The sequence below is a fragment of the Dasypus novemcinctus genome, chromosome 12, assembly GCF_030445035.2.
Source record: "Dasypus novemcinctus isolate mDasNov1 chromosome 12, mDasNov1.1.hap2, whole genome shotgun sequence".
NCBI lineage: Eukaryota > Metazoa > Chordata > Mammalia > Cingulata > Dasypodidae > Dasypus > Dasypus novemcinctus.
In genome coordinates, this window is record NC_080684.1 from 83,819,154 (window position 1) to 83,836,484 (window position 17,331).

The 17,331-nt window shown below is 36.7% G+C and overlaps 1 protein-coding gene and 1 non-coding gene across 10 annotated transcripts in view; one reads left to right on the forward strand and one right to left on the reverse strand.

The window, feature by feature from the left end:
• The window catches only part of ANKS1B (ankyrin repeat and sterile alpha motif domain containing 1B), a 1,292,741-nt gene that overhangs the window by 1,049,352 nt on the left and 226,058 nt on the right, over positions 1 to 17,331 (reverse strand). For all 9 annotated transcript variants that reach the window (XM_058308590.2, XM_058308586.2, XM_058308588.2 and 6 more), the window contains exons 5-8: positions 10,605 to 10,680; positions 8,259 to 8,360; positions 2,857 to 2,970; positions 1,783 to 1,949 (exon numbers count right to left, since the gene is read on the reverse strand). In XM_058308590.2, the coding sequence (XP_058164573.1) occupies positions 1,783 to 1,949; positions 2,857 to 2,970; positions 8,259 to 8,360; positions 10,605 to 10,680 (459 nt within the window). The remainder of the gene's footprint in view (positions 1 to 1,782; positions 1,950 to 2,856; positions 2,971 to 8,258; positions 8,361 to 10,604; positions 10,681 to 17,331) is intronic.
• Positions 12,704 to 12,810, forward strand: LOC111766743 (U6 spliceosomal RNA). The gene has a single exon (XR_002798708.1). It is a non-coding gene; the product is annotated as a U6 spliceosomal RNA (small nuclear RNA).

The following is a 17,331-nucleotide window of genomic DNA, read 5'->3' on the forward strand; positions in this document are numbered from 1 at the left end:
ACCACTGCCATCATTCCCTGATATCTATAACTAGAGTGTGCAAACCACAGGATGCACAAGAGAACCACCGAGTACAAAAATTATATAAATTAGAGTTTATATTTTACATTTATTCTTTACTACTTGTCTGCTTTGAATCTCTTTTATAGTATATTTCTTAAAATATATATCCTATGTGGTTTATAAATAAGTACATTTAGGAAATTTGTTCAAAAATTGTTTACTAATGGTGTATACAGTAAGAGAAGTTTAGAAACCACTGGTCTAAAAACAGGTTTTTCAGAAAGTCGGTGGGTTTACAAGCAGAAGCCAGAAGCAGCCAGTTTAGAGAACTCACCACAGGAAAATGATCAACAGCCCTGATGGGATGGTGAGAGCTCAGGTTCTGGGTCTGGTCTGCTTCAATTTGAAACCTCTCTCAACCACATCTACTTCTTGAACTGGAACATTCTAGAAGCATGATCTTCTAATACTTCTAATCTCTCAGTGCCTGTGTCCTCATCTGATCACTGAGGATAATATAGATACTGCATAAGTCTCAAGTGAAGAGTTTATGTAGAAAACTATTTTTTTTAATTCCTAACAAACTTTCAAGGAAATTTTGAAATGTAACTGGTTTGTAATTTGGAGCTAGCATATACCAGTTTTAGATTTTAAAACGTGAATTTTGTCCTGACATTAAAGTTACTTCTAAAAACATTTCACTTATATAAATCTTGAACTTGGTAAAATATACAAATATTTACTTCAATATTTATGTAATTATACAAAATTATTCACAAAGAGTTTTCATTGGGACCAATAATATGATGCTTTATGGAAGATAGTTCAGCAAAAATATTTTGAAACTGGCATAAGAGGTAAGACTCACCATGGAACTGTACTAGCAAGTGCTATCCTGAGAAAAAAAGTATTACAACTTGCTTTAAGTAACCAAATAAAGTAAACTTTCTCAAAATGGACAGTAACTACACTTTGCATATTTTTTCATTTTCATAAATAATGTGACATAATTAACAAAGTCCATTTTATTATTGGTCTTTGAATAAAGCATAATATATCTGTGATAAATTAAGTTCTGAAAGTAAACAAAATTTCAAATAATAATAATGAATTTCCTTTAATACAGTGCACACTATAAACCCCTTCCCTATAAGATACAAAACAGGTTTATAAATCATAAGCTTAAACATCCTTTACAGTTTTTCTTGCTCTTATATATAAAATAAAATTTGAAATGAGCAAGAATCTTTAATTCATGGTGAAGATTCTGAGGTTATAGAAGAGAACCTTCTTAGTAGTTGCATAAGATTATAAAAATATGCAGGCCAAACTTTGCGCATCACTCCTGTATGCCTTAAGGAGTGATTGGGGAACTGCATGTACACGTGGCTAACCTCTCTTTCTCCTTTAAAAGGGGGGTAGACTCCATTCATAGGGAAAATGGGGAAGAAAGACAAAAGGAAGGTTTTCTTCTTTCCTTGGGAGCCGATGTTATAATCAGTAAAACTAAAAGGTGATCAAACTATGAGTTCATGTGATACGAAAGAGTCTAACAGTAGAGAAGAGATCAGCGCAAACTATAAATGTATCAGACCATCCCTCCCCTCACATGCAAAGAGAATAAACCTCAATGAGCACCAGGCAAAGAGAAATAGGGAGCTTGACAAAGGATACTGAAGTAAACTGAGGATCAGATAATGGGCCAAATCCTATGCCTCTTAGGTGAACATACTGAACTGACAAAGACAAACGCATTGTCTTTATTCCCCCCTTACTTACTACACTTTGGCTTCCGTTTTTCCCAAGTTCTTCCTCTGAAATCTTGCTCAAATTATCTAAGTAGTGGTCTGAAATTGTGTGGCACAAATCTTCAAAAGAATAATCTTTTTCTTGGCACAGTTTTATTTCATCCAAGAGTTTCGATAATTCTCCAGTCACAGTTTCACCTGTAAGAAGAGAGTAAAGTTTTTCATAACGTTAAAGAAAGTCTGTTTCTAAGAGTTAATGTTAAATAATTTTAAAATGACTGGTTTGGTGATAGAACACAACATATGACAAACAAGATTAAGTAATCAGAGGATATTCTGCTGAAAGCAAGGTAATAAATTATAATTAGTACAAAAATATCAAAAACAAAAAAAAAATTCGAATTTTGCCTACTTTATTTTCCAAGAAAAAAAGTAGTATTGAAGGCTTACTTAAAAGCAGTATATGAAATAATTTAGAAGTACTTCATGTATAGTGAGACTTAATTCTCTATAATCTGTATTGGTATTTTACTTCACTGACAATACAACAATTCAACTAAAAATTTAGTAAACAAAGACCTAAGTTCAGTAAACAAAAAAAATGGAATTTATTTAAACACAATTACATAAGTAATTAATAAATTAGAATTCTAATATATGATATAAAGGAATAACACAGAAGACATAGTTAAATAATATGCATATTCAAAATATGAATATGTTACATGCAAATACATATTTTTCCAGTGTCAGAAATGACTTTACACCTATAATTTATCCTGAAAAAAAAAAAAGTTTCAGCAGTTACAATCTAGAGAGTAATAGTTTTATTCTGCATTAAAAACACATTTTAGAAAAAACATCTATTATGAAATATTCACTTGCATGTAAACTGCATATTCCATACTGCCTCCTGGGCCTGAGAATAGTGTCTGACAGAGCAGGAGAAAATAAATGTTGATTGAACAAATGGATAGAATACAGAGTATAGGATCTAGCTTATTAGAAGTGAATTTTCCACAAGAGTTAGCCTTTCTGTACATATAAGCCAAATGTGTAAGTAAGGTCCAGTATAATTCCAAGGGCTTTATAATTAACTACTCACTTTTGGTCTTTTGGGAAGGAGACCCAACTGGAGATGAAGTGCATGTTTCCTGTGTTGTATCTTCCTGTACATGCTCTTCAAGGAACGTTGATCTTCCCACGCCTTCTAAATATTCTGTACACATACATTTTAAAAATCACATGTTTCATTTATTTTAAATTCAATAACTAAACTTTATGTTTTACTCTAGGAATCAGGTTTCTTTCATATTCTAAATATATCTTAAATTTTTAAAAGAAGTTCAAAGAAAACAAATGGAACTTTATGATCAGTTATTAATTTTATGCTTTTTAACTTTTTACAAAAAGAAATCAGATACTTTGGAAGAGACTCCTGACCCCCTTTTTTTCTGAAAACTAAACTTGTCAGATAGTTTCCTTAAAAATAAGTTGACCTATCAAGAGATACATCTCCTACTTGAAGATTTAAAACTCTCTGAAAGACACTTCGAGTGGACTTAACCCCTAAAACAAGAATGTCTTTTCAAATGGCATAGCAGTTTGGTATTATTTATGAATTCCAAAAGTAAATATTGGATTATGTTTATAAATTGGTCTGTTCCTCTGGGCATATTAGATTGTATTGGATTCAGAAGTCTCATTTTTACTTGATTAAATAAAAGACTAAGGCTTTGATTTGGCCACATCATTAGGATAAGTCCCTGCCCCCTTGGTGGACAGGGACTCACAAAGAAAACTACATGGCAGAGGAGTTAGTTGGAGTTTTAATTCCAGAGTCCCAGGAAGTAAATACACAGAGATGCAGATATGTGAGGAAAGAGAGAAGGCTCCATTAGACACGGCAGAGGCCCTGGGAAGAAGGACAAGCTGTTCGCTTGAGAGTTTACAGCTGGCCTTGTGGAGCAAACAGAGCAGCTGAGCCTGGAGAGAAATGAGCCCCAGGAAAGAAACAAGATTTATCCTGGCCTACAGCTGATATTGGAAGAAGCTGGGACCACGGAGCCTTAAGAGGAAGAGAAGTGCTGGACCCCTGCAGATGTCAGCAGCCATCTTGCTCCAAATCATGGCAACAGACTTTGGTGAGGGAAGTAACTTACGCTTTATGGCCTAGTAACTGTAAGCTTCTATGCCAAATAAAGACCCTTTAAAAAACCTAACAGGTTTCTAGTACTTTGCATCAGCACTCCTTTGGCTGACTAATACAGATGGCTACAAAAACCAATCAGGTAATAGAAATAAATGATACAGGATAATAACATCAGTTTGTTTTATAAGGGTTTGTTGTAATATTGCAAAATATAATATGTATACTAGGCTTAAGTTCTACACAAAAACACAATGTTCTTCCCCATTATTTTTGAAATAATGTCGCACACTCAGCCTTTCATTTTTTTCCAATTTTGATAAAGATATAACAATAATAGGAGCTAAATATAAATATTGCTTATACTACACCAAGCACTGTTCTAAGCATTTGATAGAAATTAACTCATTTAATCTCCACAACACTGACACAGGCACTTTTTCTATTTTCTTTTCTTTTCTTTTTTTTTTTTTTTTGAGGTACCAGGGCCAGGGATTGAACCAGGACCTTGTATGCGGGAAGCCACCACTCAGACACTGAACTATACCACTGGCTTCTCCAGGTTGGTTTTTTTGTTTGTTTGTTTTGTTTTCAGGATGTACCAGGGATCAGACCCAGACTTCCTACATGGGAAGGAGGCGCTCAACCACTTCAGCTACATCCGCTCTCAGGCATTTTTACCACCCCAGTTTTAAAGATGACTTAACTAAAGGAGGATTAGTGACTTACCATGTTCATACAGATAGTAAATGGTGGAGTCAGGACAGTTATGGCACAAGAAAACATTTCACTTTTCTCTTAATTATAAGGAAAACAACGTTAAATGCAGGGATAAATGTCTTAGAAAGAATACAAAGGGGGTCGGGAGCATAGTTAACCAGAGCAAAGGTCCCCACTCTAAATTTCAGCAATGAGGTAAAATAAAGGCCCATATTTTTAGAGAAGTCAAACAACTAGAGTTTTAGCTGAAGTATTAAACTTTTAAATGTTGACAGCTAATTCAGCTTTTATGGAAATTCAGTGTGGGCCAATAATATGTCATCCAAAGGAAAGATATTTGCTGTCTGCCAAAACATTCAGCCCCCAAGTGGCTAGTTTGTAGACTCTGTCTAAAGATTAAATCAATAAATCTCTTTCATTAGGGGGGATCTTTTACTTGTACTTCTTTATGCAGAAGGAAACTTTTTCTCAAACTCCAGTTAACAAACCAAGTTAGTACTCTCATTCCAACAATTCTATTCTAATGTTATCAAATAATCTCTATGAAAGGGCAATTATACTAAGCAAATTCTACTAGGAAAAGAAAATAACCTATGGGATTTTTGTCCTTCAAAGTGTGCCTCATGCAATAATCATGTAAATTGAATTCCTCCTCCAGGACGCAAATAGTAATTTAATCTATATAAATTGGCTTTATTTCAATAGCAAACTTTTTCATGAGATTTGAAATATACCACTGATTTGAAATTCAGGAAGGCAAAGAACGTAGATAATGTGTTCACATTCCCAAATTTTGCTAATAATTTAAAGAATTCAGAGATGTTCTATATACCCCAACACTAAATGACATACTGTCTGAATCTTGACCATATAAAAAAGGGCATAGATAGTTACTTTTTGATAATAACAATTTCATTTAAGTCGAACCAATAAGACATTTAAATAGTCTATATATTTCATGTCCTTTTTAAATGGATGACATTTATTTTGCTTCTCCCAAAAGACACATTATTCACAAGCCTCCATTTTTTTTAAAGTTAAGTTAGAGGCAAAATTCCAAAACAAAATGCCTAGAGGGGAAAGACTATAAAAATGCTGTTTGCTACTTTTTTATTTTTTAGCTGCTTCTTTGAAACCTGGCTTTAATTTGAATTAGTATGAACAGCCGTACTTTTATCTTCTCTGATTCACCTTAAATGTACTTGCAATTAACTTCTTTATCAAGAACAAAGTATAAGGGCTTGATCTTCCATGAGAGGTTTTATAAATAGAGAGAAAACATAATGACCTCCTGTCGAGCATCTACATCTCTTTGCCCCTCTTTGGTCGTTGTTGACCTATATCTATGTATCTCCTCCCTGACTTGGCTTAATTCATTTATTGTCCTGTGGAACAAAGCTGTTCTTCAGTTTCCCCACTGATACTCAGCAGAACCTATCCAACCTTTCTCCTTTATTTCACTTGCAGTTTATCTATATCCATTGCAGGGGGTGAACAAAATGCCTAACAGTGTAGGAAAGACCATGGGAGTTTTTAAGGGAATATGATATATGCTAGGTCTAATTACCAGAGCCAAGGGGAAAGAATTTGAATTAAATTCTTCATAAACTTTAGATCAAATGGGGAAAGTTGCAATTCAGCAAATGAAAAATCAGTACTGGGATGGTTGTCAAACCTTCAATAGGCCTCCTGACTGCAACTAACAACAAAAGTACTTAAATGACCTTTTTCGAAGACAAAGGTTGACATTAGTGAATTACCTTGTAGTACTTTATCAAGAAGTTAGGGAGTTCATGAACAAATTGTGCTATATACATATAATGGAATATTATTAATCAGTCATAAAAAGGAATGAAGTACTGATAAATGCTACAACTTGACAAACCTCAAAAACATTATGCTAAGTGAAAGAAGCCATGCACAAAAGGTCACATATTGAATGAATCCTTTTATATGAAATATCCAAAAGCAGCAAATCCATGGAGACAGAAAGTAGATTACTGGTTTCCAAGGGATGTAGGAGGGGAAATGGGAAATGATTTCTTAATGAGTTACAGGGTATGATATGGTGATTGAAACGTTTTGATACTACAGAGAGGTGGTGATTTCATAACATTGTGAATTCATTAAATGCCACTGAAATAAACACTTTAAAATTCTTAATTGTGGGGAGTGGATGTGGCACCGGTGGTTGAGCATCTGCTTCCCATATGGGAGAACCCACGTTCAGTTCCTGGTGCTTCCTAAACAACAAAAAAAGCAAGCAATAGGGGAGTAGATGTGGCTCAAGCAGTTGGGCGCCTGCCTCCCACATGGGGGGGGGTCACAGGTTTTGTTTCCAGTGCCTTCTGAAGAAGATAAGCAGAGGCAATAAGCTGATGAAACGAGGTAACACAATGAGCTAATGAATAAGCACTCACAACAAGCAAGGTGTGGATGTGGCTCAAATGGTTGGGTGCTCCACACGAGAGGTCCCAGGTTCAGTTCCCCATGCCTCCTAAAGAAGATGAGCAGACAACGAGTGGACAGAACAAGCAGAGACAATGAGCAGACACAACGAGCAAATGGCGAGCAGACAGATGAGAGAGCCATCTCAGGTGAGGGGGCAGGGACAACAAGCAAAACAAACAAAAAAACCAACCCAGGGGAGCTGAGGTAGCTTAGTGGTTGAGTACCAGCTTTCCATATACAAGGTCCTAGGTTCCATCCCCAGCCCCTGGTACCCGCCCCCCGCCAAAAAGAAACTTAATTGCATGTTATGTGAAATCACCTCAATAAAAATAGAGATATGAATATGATTAAGCATTTTTTTCTTCTTTTGTTTTCTTCATTAGCAAGACCTTGATTAGGTCTTTTAATTAATCTGTGTTCATCTGTGTATCTTTATGAACACTGAAGGAACAAGTGAGTTTCTAAGGATTAGATGAGATAAAAGTATCTGGACAGAATTTTTTTGGAGTAATGCTTCTATAACTTTTGGGGTGCCTTTTGTCTATTACATCATTTTTTGAATTTGAAATAAGTTTGAATTTTAAAAACAAAAAAATAAAAAGAAGATAGGGAAGAAATATGTGTCTTTTCAGCTAAATAAAATTATTTGTTGTTGTTGTTAACCCAGCATTTATGTATCAGTTCTATCACATAGAGCCCAAAGAATGGGCTGTATGAGTTTGAACCAATCACTTAATATCTCAGAGCTTTAGTTTTTCTCAAGTGCAAATAGGAGAATAGTGATATCTTACTTATCTATGTCACAGGATTATTATAAAAATCAGAAAATAACAGAAACGCTCTGAAAACTCTTAAAGTGTCATGCAAATGTACAAGATAATACATCATCATCTGTCTTTATAGCCTTATTCACCTCAAACTCATAAATACATACTTACTACATGGGTTAAAAAAAAACAGTATCAAATGAGTCAAAAATGTTAGCTTATTTTTAATATGGAGTATTGAAAAACAGAAATGAAACTTTAAAAAATACTATATTATTATTTAGTAATAATCTACCAGGAAAAATGCAAATAATGAGTTCATTAAAAGTAAACCACTCAAAACCCAAAAGAAAACTGCAGGATAGTTTTAATTGAATCTTAACTTTAAGGCAATCTCATCCATCATTCAATATTGTTTACCTTGTAAGAGTGTTGCAATCTGGAGAGATTTCTGAGACGGATGTTCTTTCAGAATGTCTAGGACAGTTCTACCTAAACTATCTTTTATGTTGGCATCAATTCCTGAAAGAAAAAGAAAACCTACTAGAAGTACACCACTGGAGTGTCATCAGAAAATACCACTAATTGAACCACTTCTCTAATTTCAACTGTATATAGAACAAGCACTGAAGATGTTATGTTTTTTTTTTAAATTACATCCTACACACACACATAGACATACAATTTTAGCAAGAAAGGAGACAGGGGTCTAGTGCTACCCAAGTGCAAGTACACTTAAAGGGCACTAACCTTACTAAGACTGCAATTTAGGACCCTAGGATGATTTTTGGGAAATAGCTAAATAAATGGAATACTATCAAGCAAAAAAATAACTGATTTAGAACGTAATCTCCATATGTATAATGTTCATATGATTTATACGCTCTGTATAGTATGACAAAAATATTTAGTAAATGATAATCAAGTAGTGGGTAATAAAGGAAGTCTTAGGATACTTGAGTATCCTAAGATACTTAGGATACTTTCACAAAAGTTGAAAGAGAAAAGATATCATTATTTTGGAAATGAATCAACTACTCCACGATATTTATTTATGCATAATAATATTCAATAAAAGCCACATCCATCATCTATCTGATGAGCAAATTTCTTCAAGTGTGTAACTGAAACACCTTTGGAAAAGTTCTGAAAACATGTATTGTACCAAATAATTTATTTTAATGAAGTAAATATTTTCACTGTCCCCAAAATATGTATTACATTCCCAAGCACCTAACTACCAACAAATCCAGTAAACAGGATCTTGCCCCAATGTGAATTCATCACAACAAAATTATTAAACATTTGCTTAAATTTGCAAGGATGTGTAACTAGCACATATTTAATTGGCTGCCTCAAATCATTTATTATATCTCTGTTACAGGTTGAAGTTAAATATGAAATTTTAACAGTGTATAAGCACAATCACAGTCCAATAATCTGCCAATGATTTTTGGTTTTTGCTTTTTTACATAGGAAAATAAACACACTAAATATAGTCCATAATATGAAAGACTCACATCAATTGGTTTACAAATATAAATTTGAACCATGGGCTTTGGATCCTAAAAAGAAAATCTGAACTCAGTTTCAATTTCATTTCATTTCAATCAATTTACACATATGAAGACACCTAAGCCTACTTTGTTGTTCCCTCAGAGCATTTCCTCTAACAGGTAACCTTTACTATAAACGAAAGCTATTTAGTTGATGAAATAACTAGAAGAATTTCCCTTATTGATAGGGAATGCAAATCTCTGCCTACATAGTTGAAAATATAAAAACCTGGGGAAAATATATGTTCTTTAATAAACCAAAGAACTGTCATAACCTCACAGGAAACAATTCCTCCCTTTGCACAGGGAGAAATCTTTTCCATTTAGAAACCCATTCACTCCCTCATTTTGGAATCCCTTCAGCCAGTCTTACAGGATGAGACAGTTAGGTTTTTCACTTTGCTAGATTTTAATCCCCTAAATATTCCTCATAAATGCGTTCCTCCTGGCCTCGTTGCCTGTCATTTTAGAAATACATATTTAAGAGCCCCGCGCTCATCACTTTCAGAGTTGTCATATTGGGGGTCATACCCTCTGAGCCTTCGATGAAAGTACAATCCTTCTCTAACGCAAATATTCACATTTTTTGACCCAGAAGGGGATCCAAGGACCGTACAGTAGGCTCCTACTCTTAAAGATGACAGAGAAAAGAAGTAATTTTTCTAACCCTAATTCATCACTGGTTGTTGGGACCTCAGACGAATACAACTTAATTAATACAAAATCTTTGAAATCTTTCTGATTTAGTTTCTTACAAAATTCTAAGCTTCAAGAATTGCTGGGTATTAAAATAACTGACAGAATGGATGGATTTAGCCTATTTTTAATACCAATATAGCAAAAAAATTATTTTTTAATCTTGTATGCTAAACTTTTATTTGAAACATAGTAAGTATTCAGCTGGGATCTAGACCTAAATTTCTTTTTAGTGGTTTCTCTAGTGCATTTAAATGTGATTAAAAAAAATAAAATTGTAATTTCTAAGAGCTTTTTACCGAGACATATATTTAGTAAAGATGGTGCATCTTTATAGCAATTTTATTTAAACACTGAAGCTCAGTTGTACATGACACAAATACATGTCTGCAGTTTGGAGTGAAAGCAAAATGTAAGGGTAATTCATGAAGAAACGTGTGTCATTTTCCTTTGTTTACTACTGAAATGGAGATAGCATTTGGCAGGACTAGTTCTATGGAGAACGATTGATTACCTGTTTCTAAGAGAACTCGCACAACATCCACCTTTCCAAACAAGGCTGCTTCATGAAGTGCACTCCCCTTTTCTGTCTGGAAAAAAAAAAGAAGAGAAGAGGGGAAAAAAGAATAATTGCATTAGTAATGCTTATGGGTTTTTTAAAAAGTCATCATTTTTGTGTTAGGAACATATTCTCAGTAATCTCAGCATTCCCTGACAGAAAGTAGTATGGAATAAAGAAGGAATTCTAGAAACAAAATCCAAAAGACTTGAGTTTGTGAAAATTACTGCTTCTGAATAGTCATTTGACATTGGTAAGTTATATGGGTAAGCCACTCTCTTAAACTCAGTTGTCCTTAAGTGTATAATAAGAGTAGCAATGCCTACTCACAAGTATCCAAAGAGACCTCTTAATCATCATGCATTTATTAAACACTAATTATGTGACAAGGAGTGTTCTGAAGCATGAAAATATAATACAGACCCTCACATATTCACATTCTACTTGGGGAGACAGATGTATATATAAATATTTATGATAAATGAAATCTAAACAATTTAATATGGCTTATAAAACTCTGATCTCCCTGCTTTCCTCTAAATCCCTTCCCTAGAACTTAAAACCCACCCTCCAGGCATACTGAAATTCTTCATTAATATCAGTCCCTGTTTTCTTTCCTAGAGGTCTTAAAGGCTAGTTCCTCTGCCTGGCAGGATCTAAATCTTAGCACTGTTTATCTGGCCATCACCTACACACTAGTTCTCAAACTTCATGCTGAATCAGCATCTCCTGGAGTGCTTGCTAAAACCCAGATCGCAGGGCCCCACCCTCAGAGTTGCTTATTCCATAGCCCAGAATGAGGCCTGAATCTCTCCATTTCTAAAAAGTCCTTAGGTGATACTGAGGGTCTAGGGCCCACACTTCGAGAACCACTTTCCTATGCCATATGTCAAATCTCAGATTAAAAGTAATCTCATTTAAGAAATCGTCTCTGGCTCCTGACGTACAGTGCTTTTCCTCTATGTTCCACATCAGTCTATCCTGCCTTCCTCATAGCGCTTATAATACCATATTACAATTCCATGAGAGTGCCTATTTCCTTCATGTGATTTTTTCCATCCCATAAAAAGACCTAATACTTCAATGTGGGACATAAATGTTTAATTTTTTCCATTCCCTGAAAAAATAACCCTCAGAATGATCCAATTTTTCTCACTGCCATTCTGTGTTTATCAGCCATCTTTCTGATTACTAATTTGATATCCTAATACTCTTGACAAGACTTTTTACTTGATATTAGAGAAACCCTTCCTAGAACAGAACAACTAAAATTTCTGAAAATAAAGTAAACAATATTTTTGGTGCTGAGTTGGAGGAAGACAAGGGAATTACTCAGAGCCCAGGAAAAGAAAACAAAAGAAAGTACGTACCCAGGGAGCTAGCACAGGTAGAGGATCTGATAATCCATGGCGGATTAGCGCCTGGGCTTTCACCAGTCAGTCATGGAGCAGGGGTAGGGAAGGACACAACGTCTGAAGCCTATCTGAGAGACCCCTGCAAAAGTCCAAAACCTCCAAAGAACACCATCCCCAGTGAGAAAATTACAAATATATATGTTTCTTAGAGGGAGAAAATAGGGATTATGCCTGTCTAGGCCTTTGTTCTAGGTGGAACAGAATACAAGCAATAAATCTCCCCACCCCCACAAGAATTCCTAACCGCAGTTCTGCACTCATAAGGGTTTGGAGCCAAAATTACACAATCGCTACAACACCCTGGGCAAAAATGTAGGATAAAGTCATTCTAGGTTTATAGTACCTCCAGATGGTCAGCAGAGGCAGACATAAATCTCTCTGAAAATATACACTTTAAATTCAGGCCTCAAAGAGTTCCAATAGAGAAAGATCTAGGAAGCATGCATTCAAAATTACAAATCATTGAACATGAGAGAAAACAAGTCACCATTAGCCAGAATTAAAAGAAACAAAAACTAAGACTGAGAAAATCTTCACATTTTCCAATTATAAAATGTGTATCATCAATAAGATTAAAGAACTAACAAAGGATATAAAATATGACTAAAGAACAAGAGGACTATCAAAATTGACCAGAGAGTGCTCGCTTCGGCAGCACATATACTAAAATTGGAACGATACAGAGAAGATTAGCATGGCCCCTGCGCAAGGATGACATGCAAATTCGTGAAGCGTTCCATATTTTTTTTGCCTCAAATTGCTGGTAATACATAAAAGAGTTACTGATAATAAAAAAACAAACAAAGAAAGAAAGAAAAAAAAAATTGACCAGAGATAGAAAAAAAAAAAGAACTAGAGCATTTTTAGAAATGAAAAATAAACCATTTAAAATAGATGACTATAATAACAAATGAAATAAAACTGAAGAAAAATGTATTGAATTAAATGGTAGGTCATTAAAACATACAAAGAATGCAAACAAAAAATTAAGAGATGGAAAACATGAAAGACAGACTAGAACCAGAAAATTCAACGTAAGATGTCTAATCAGAATTACAGAAGGCAGTGATAGAGATAAGTAATAGTCAATGACTAAGAAATTGTCAGAAATGATGAGACACTTAGACACAGTTCCAAGAATACCAAGCAAAATAAATAAAAAGAACACATCCTGGACATATCACAGTTAAAATACAGAATGTCTAAGAGGAAAAAGAAAGTCTTAAAAACCTCCCAGGAGAAACTGTCAAAAAAGAAATAATGGAGTAATAGAAGAAATTATAGCATTGAAGTGGAGAAACTGGCCACAGTAGTTGCTGAGGACAGGGAGAGGTAGAAGAGATGTGATGTCGGGGCATTTTTGGGATTTTGAGTCGTCCTTAATGATATTGCAGAGTCAGATGCTGGACCTTATATATCCTGCCATAACCCACTGAATGTACTGGGGGAGAGTGCAAACTACAGGGTAAACTATTATCTGTGTAGTGCAGCAGTGCCCCAAAATGTGTTCACCGAGTGCGATGAGTGTGCCGCAGTGATGGGGGAGGTTGTTGGTGTGGGAGGAGTGGGGTGGGGGGTGAGGGGTATACAGGAACATCTTATGTTTTTTGGTGTAACTTTTTTGTGTGATGTATATATCTTCAAAAAATACAATTTACAAAAATGATGTGGTGGGCGTGGGGAGTGGGTTATATGGGAACCTCTTATGTTTCCTGATTTTTTAATGTTTTTTAATGTAATATTCCTTGTGATCTATTAACTTTAATTTTTAAAAATTTATAAAAAGAAATAATAATTAGATCAACAGCTGATTTCTGAATAAAAGCAATAAAGCCAGAAGAAAGTATAATCATGTCCTCATGTTCCTAGAGTAAATAAGTGTCAGTTTAGCGTTCTCTATCTAGCCAATTCTATTTCCAGCCAAATTTTCTTCTAAAAATGAGAATGAAATAAAGACTTTTCAAATACACTAAAAAATGAGTGGTTACTACATACTCTTAATGAGAGAACTTCTAAAGGATTTAATTCAGGAAGAAGAATCTGAGATGCAAGAAGAAATGGTGAGTAAAGAGAATAATAAACATAAGGCCAAGTTTGAACAAACAGATTATATAAAAGAATAACAATAATGTCTACTTTTTTGCACTGATTTGGTTTCCCAGATAGTTTGATATAGGATATTGAGTACTCTCGACCATGAAGTGGACTACTCTGGATAATGAAAATATATATCCTGTATCACAAATAACCAATTCTCCTTCTGAAGAAGGTAGATGTAGAAGATCTACTTTCCAGTGGCAGATCAACTTTTAGTAACCATATGACCTTTGGCAAATCACTTAATATCTTTGGAAATTCATAAAATATTAACAATATAGTCATTAAGAAAGTTAATTACAGTAAATATACAATTAAGATAAACATACAGTGTCTTATTAACCTAGAAATTAGTGGCAGGTGTTATTATTAGGGGCACTACTTAAAAAACAGGGAAGTAGACTTGGCCCAATGGATAGGGTGTCCGCCTACCACATGGGAGGTCCGCGGTTCAAACCCCAGGCCTCCTTGACCCGTGTGGAGCTGGCCCATGTGCAATGATGATGTGCACAAGGAGTGCCGTGCTACACAGGGGTGTCCCCCACGTAGAGAAGCCCCATGCACAAGGAGTGCGCCCCTTAAGGAGAGCCGCCCAGCACGAAAGAAAGTGCAGCCTGTCCAAGAATGGCGCCGCACACATGGAGAGCTGACACAGCAAGATGACGTAACAAAAAGAAACACAGATTCCCGATGCCGCTGATAAGGATAGAAGCAGTTATAGAAGAACACACAGTGAATGGACACAGAGAGCAGACAACTGAGGGGGGAGGAGGGGAGAGAAATAAATAAATAAAAATAATAAAAATAAAAAGCAATTAAGGGAACAGATTGTGGGAAGAAGGCAGAGTAGGAAGCTTTAGGGAGACCAGTCCTTCTACCAAAACAGTCACTGAACTGGCAGGAACTGTCTGAATCAACCACTTTGAAATTCCAGAGTCTAGAGGAACAGTATGCAGGAAGAAGCAAGAAGTAAAGCCTGATAAAATGCAATAAATAACAGTGAGTTTCACTCTCCCTGCAGCAGCTCTCATCCTTCTTCCCCCGGCCTTGTGGCATGCAGCAGCGGGGATTGGAGTTTGAGATCCTAGGGCACCTTCTTGGTGCCAAAGTGGGACATAAAGACCTAGTCCTCCAAACACCAGTGGTGTGTGGATTGATCCCATACTCTGCCTTTGATCGGCTACTTCAGATAGGCCAGCTAGTAAGATAGGGAATCAATAGGCAGATCTGGAACCTGGCAAGAAGTCCATGTGGATGTCGGTACCCCAAAGATGGCTGCTGGAAGACCTTCCCCAAGATTCTGCCATTGAGAACAAGACTTCCTCTCAAAGCCAGAAGAAGCCCCAGATATTCTCCAAGGACTTCATCATTGGACCGTCATGGAGGATTGATAGGTGGGATAATCAATCAAAACAGCAAACAGCTAGAACTCCTCCCCTGCCATTAGCAAAGGGGTGAAATAATTAATGGTTCAAAAAGCAGGCACAAGGCCTGAATGTGCTCTCTCACCTTTGGACCAATGTTCCTGTCTTCTGTGCCCTGCTCTCACCATTTTTCCCCTGCATCATGGTCAACACGCAAGTAAACCTGGGGATTTGTAATCTATAACGGGAAATTACAGTCTGTAAATCATCCATTTTATCACTTTTCAGCCTCTACCTGGGACCCATGATCCGTTATTTTCTCCCATTTCTTTCCCTCCCTACCTGAGTAAATTACTGGCCTAATTCACCTGACATCCTCTTGAAATTCATTTCTGCACCATAGCCAAGAACCTGGACAAAATCTGGTAACATATTTGGTGAGCCAGCCAGGAGCTTATTGGTGAATGAAACTATGGCCTACAGCCTGTTTAATGCCATCCTTTGGTTCTCCATTTTAAACGGGTTCACCTATGAGTCCCCACAGGACATAACTCTGGGAGGGAAGAGGCTGGGGCACTGGAATTCTCCATGTCCATGCTGCACACCCAGGCTTGTTAGATCTGACCCCAGAGGGGAGGGCTGGGGCACAGGACAGCAGCTCAAATCATGGCCCTGCCAAGGCAGTTTTCCTGGCAGAATCCAGGCACTGTGAAGCTTCTTTATAAAGCCCTTTTAGCACCCAGAGGCTTTGCTCTCAGACCTAGCTGCCATTGCTTTCTCCTGCTCTCTCCCTGCAAAGGCAGCACAGCAATGGCAGAGACCTGGGGGCTTGCCCTCCCAGCAGGTCCATGCCTTTGCAAGCAGCCCTCCTATTTGACCACACCCACTACCTGGGGGATGAGGTGGGAAGGTGGCAGCAGAGCCTAGATGGATGCCGTGGGGGTTCCCCTTCCCCAGGGCAGTCACAGGCCAGGATACCCTTGCATAATTAAGTTTTACCTATGTTTTACCTTCCTCCATCTTGCTACTGAACCTTCATTACAGGTTTGTGTTAAAATGCTTTGGAATGTCTTAAAAACTGTAAAATGGAAAATGCCTTTGCTAGCAAGGAAGTGATTGCCTCAGGGCCCAAGGCCTGTTAGTGAGAACAATTGATCTCTAATCACTTAATGGTCTTTTGGTGGCTGGTCTAACTGGGAAACTCCTAGACAGTAAAATCATAAAACTAGGACTGCATCTAAAACTTATATGGAAGGATAGGAGGAAGAAGCATTCTGCCCCTTCTCTGAGGAGGCAGCAATATTTGGCTTGAAAGGCAGGCAGTCTATTAGGTCTGTCTTCCAAGTCCCTAATGGCCCTGGAAATGCCTGGTGTGGCCTTTTCTACTTTTGTGGTCAGTATCCTCTTAGTGGGACCATATATATTCACACTTCTAACCGAGTCTATTTCTTTCAGAATCAACCTCTTGTTAGCCATATGGAGACTTCTTCCATCTTCACACAGGATGCCAGATCCCTCTTTCTCTGGGATAGAATAGCAGGAGAGTTTTACATTTTGTCAGGTAGCACCTACTGCCTTTAACCAGCAGGAAGTACCTACAGAAGAATGACTTCAGCACCCCTTTAAGAATAAAGGTGTAAACTCTCTGAGGGGGGAATGAAGCCAGCTAGTAAGATAGGGAATCAATAGATGGATCTGGAACCTGGCAAGAAGTCCGTGTGGATGTCAATACCCCAAGATGGCTGCTGGAAGGCCCCCCTCCCCGCCCCCAAAATTCTGCCATTGAGAACAAGACTTCTTCTGGAA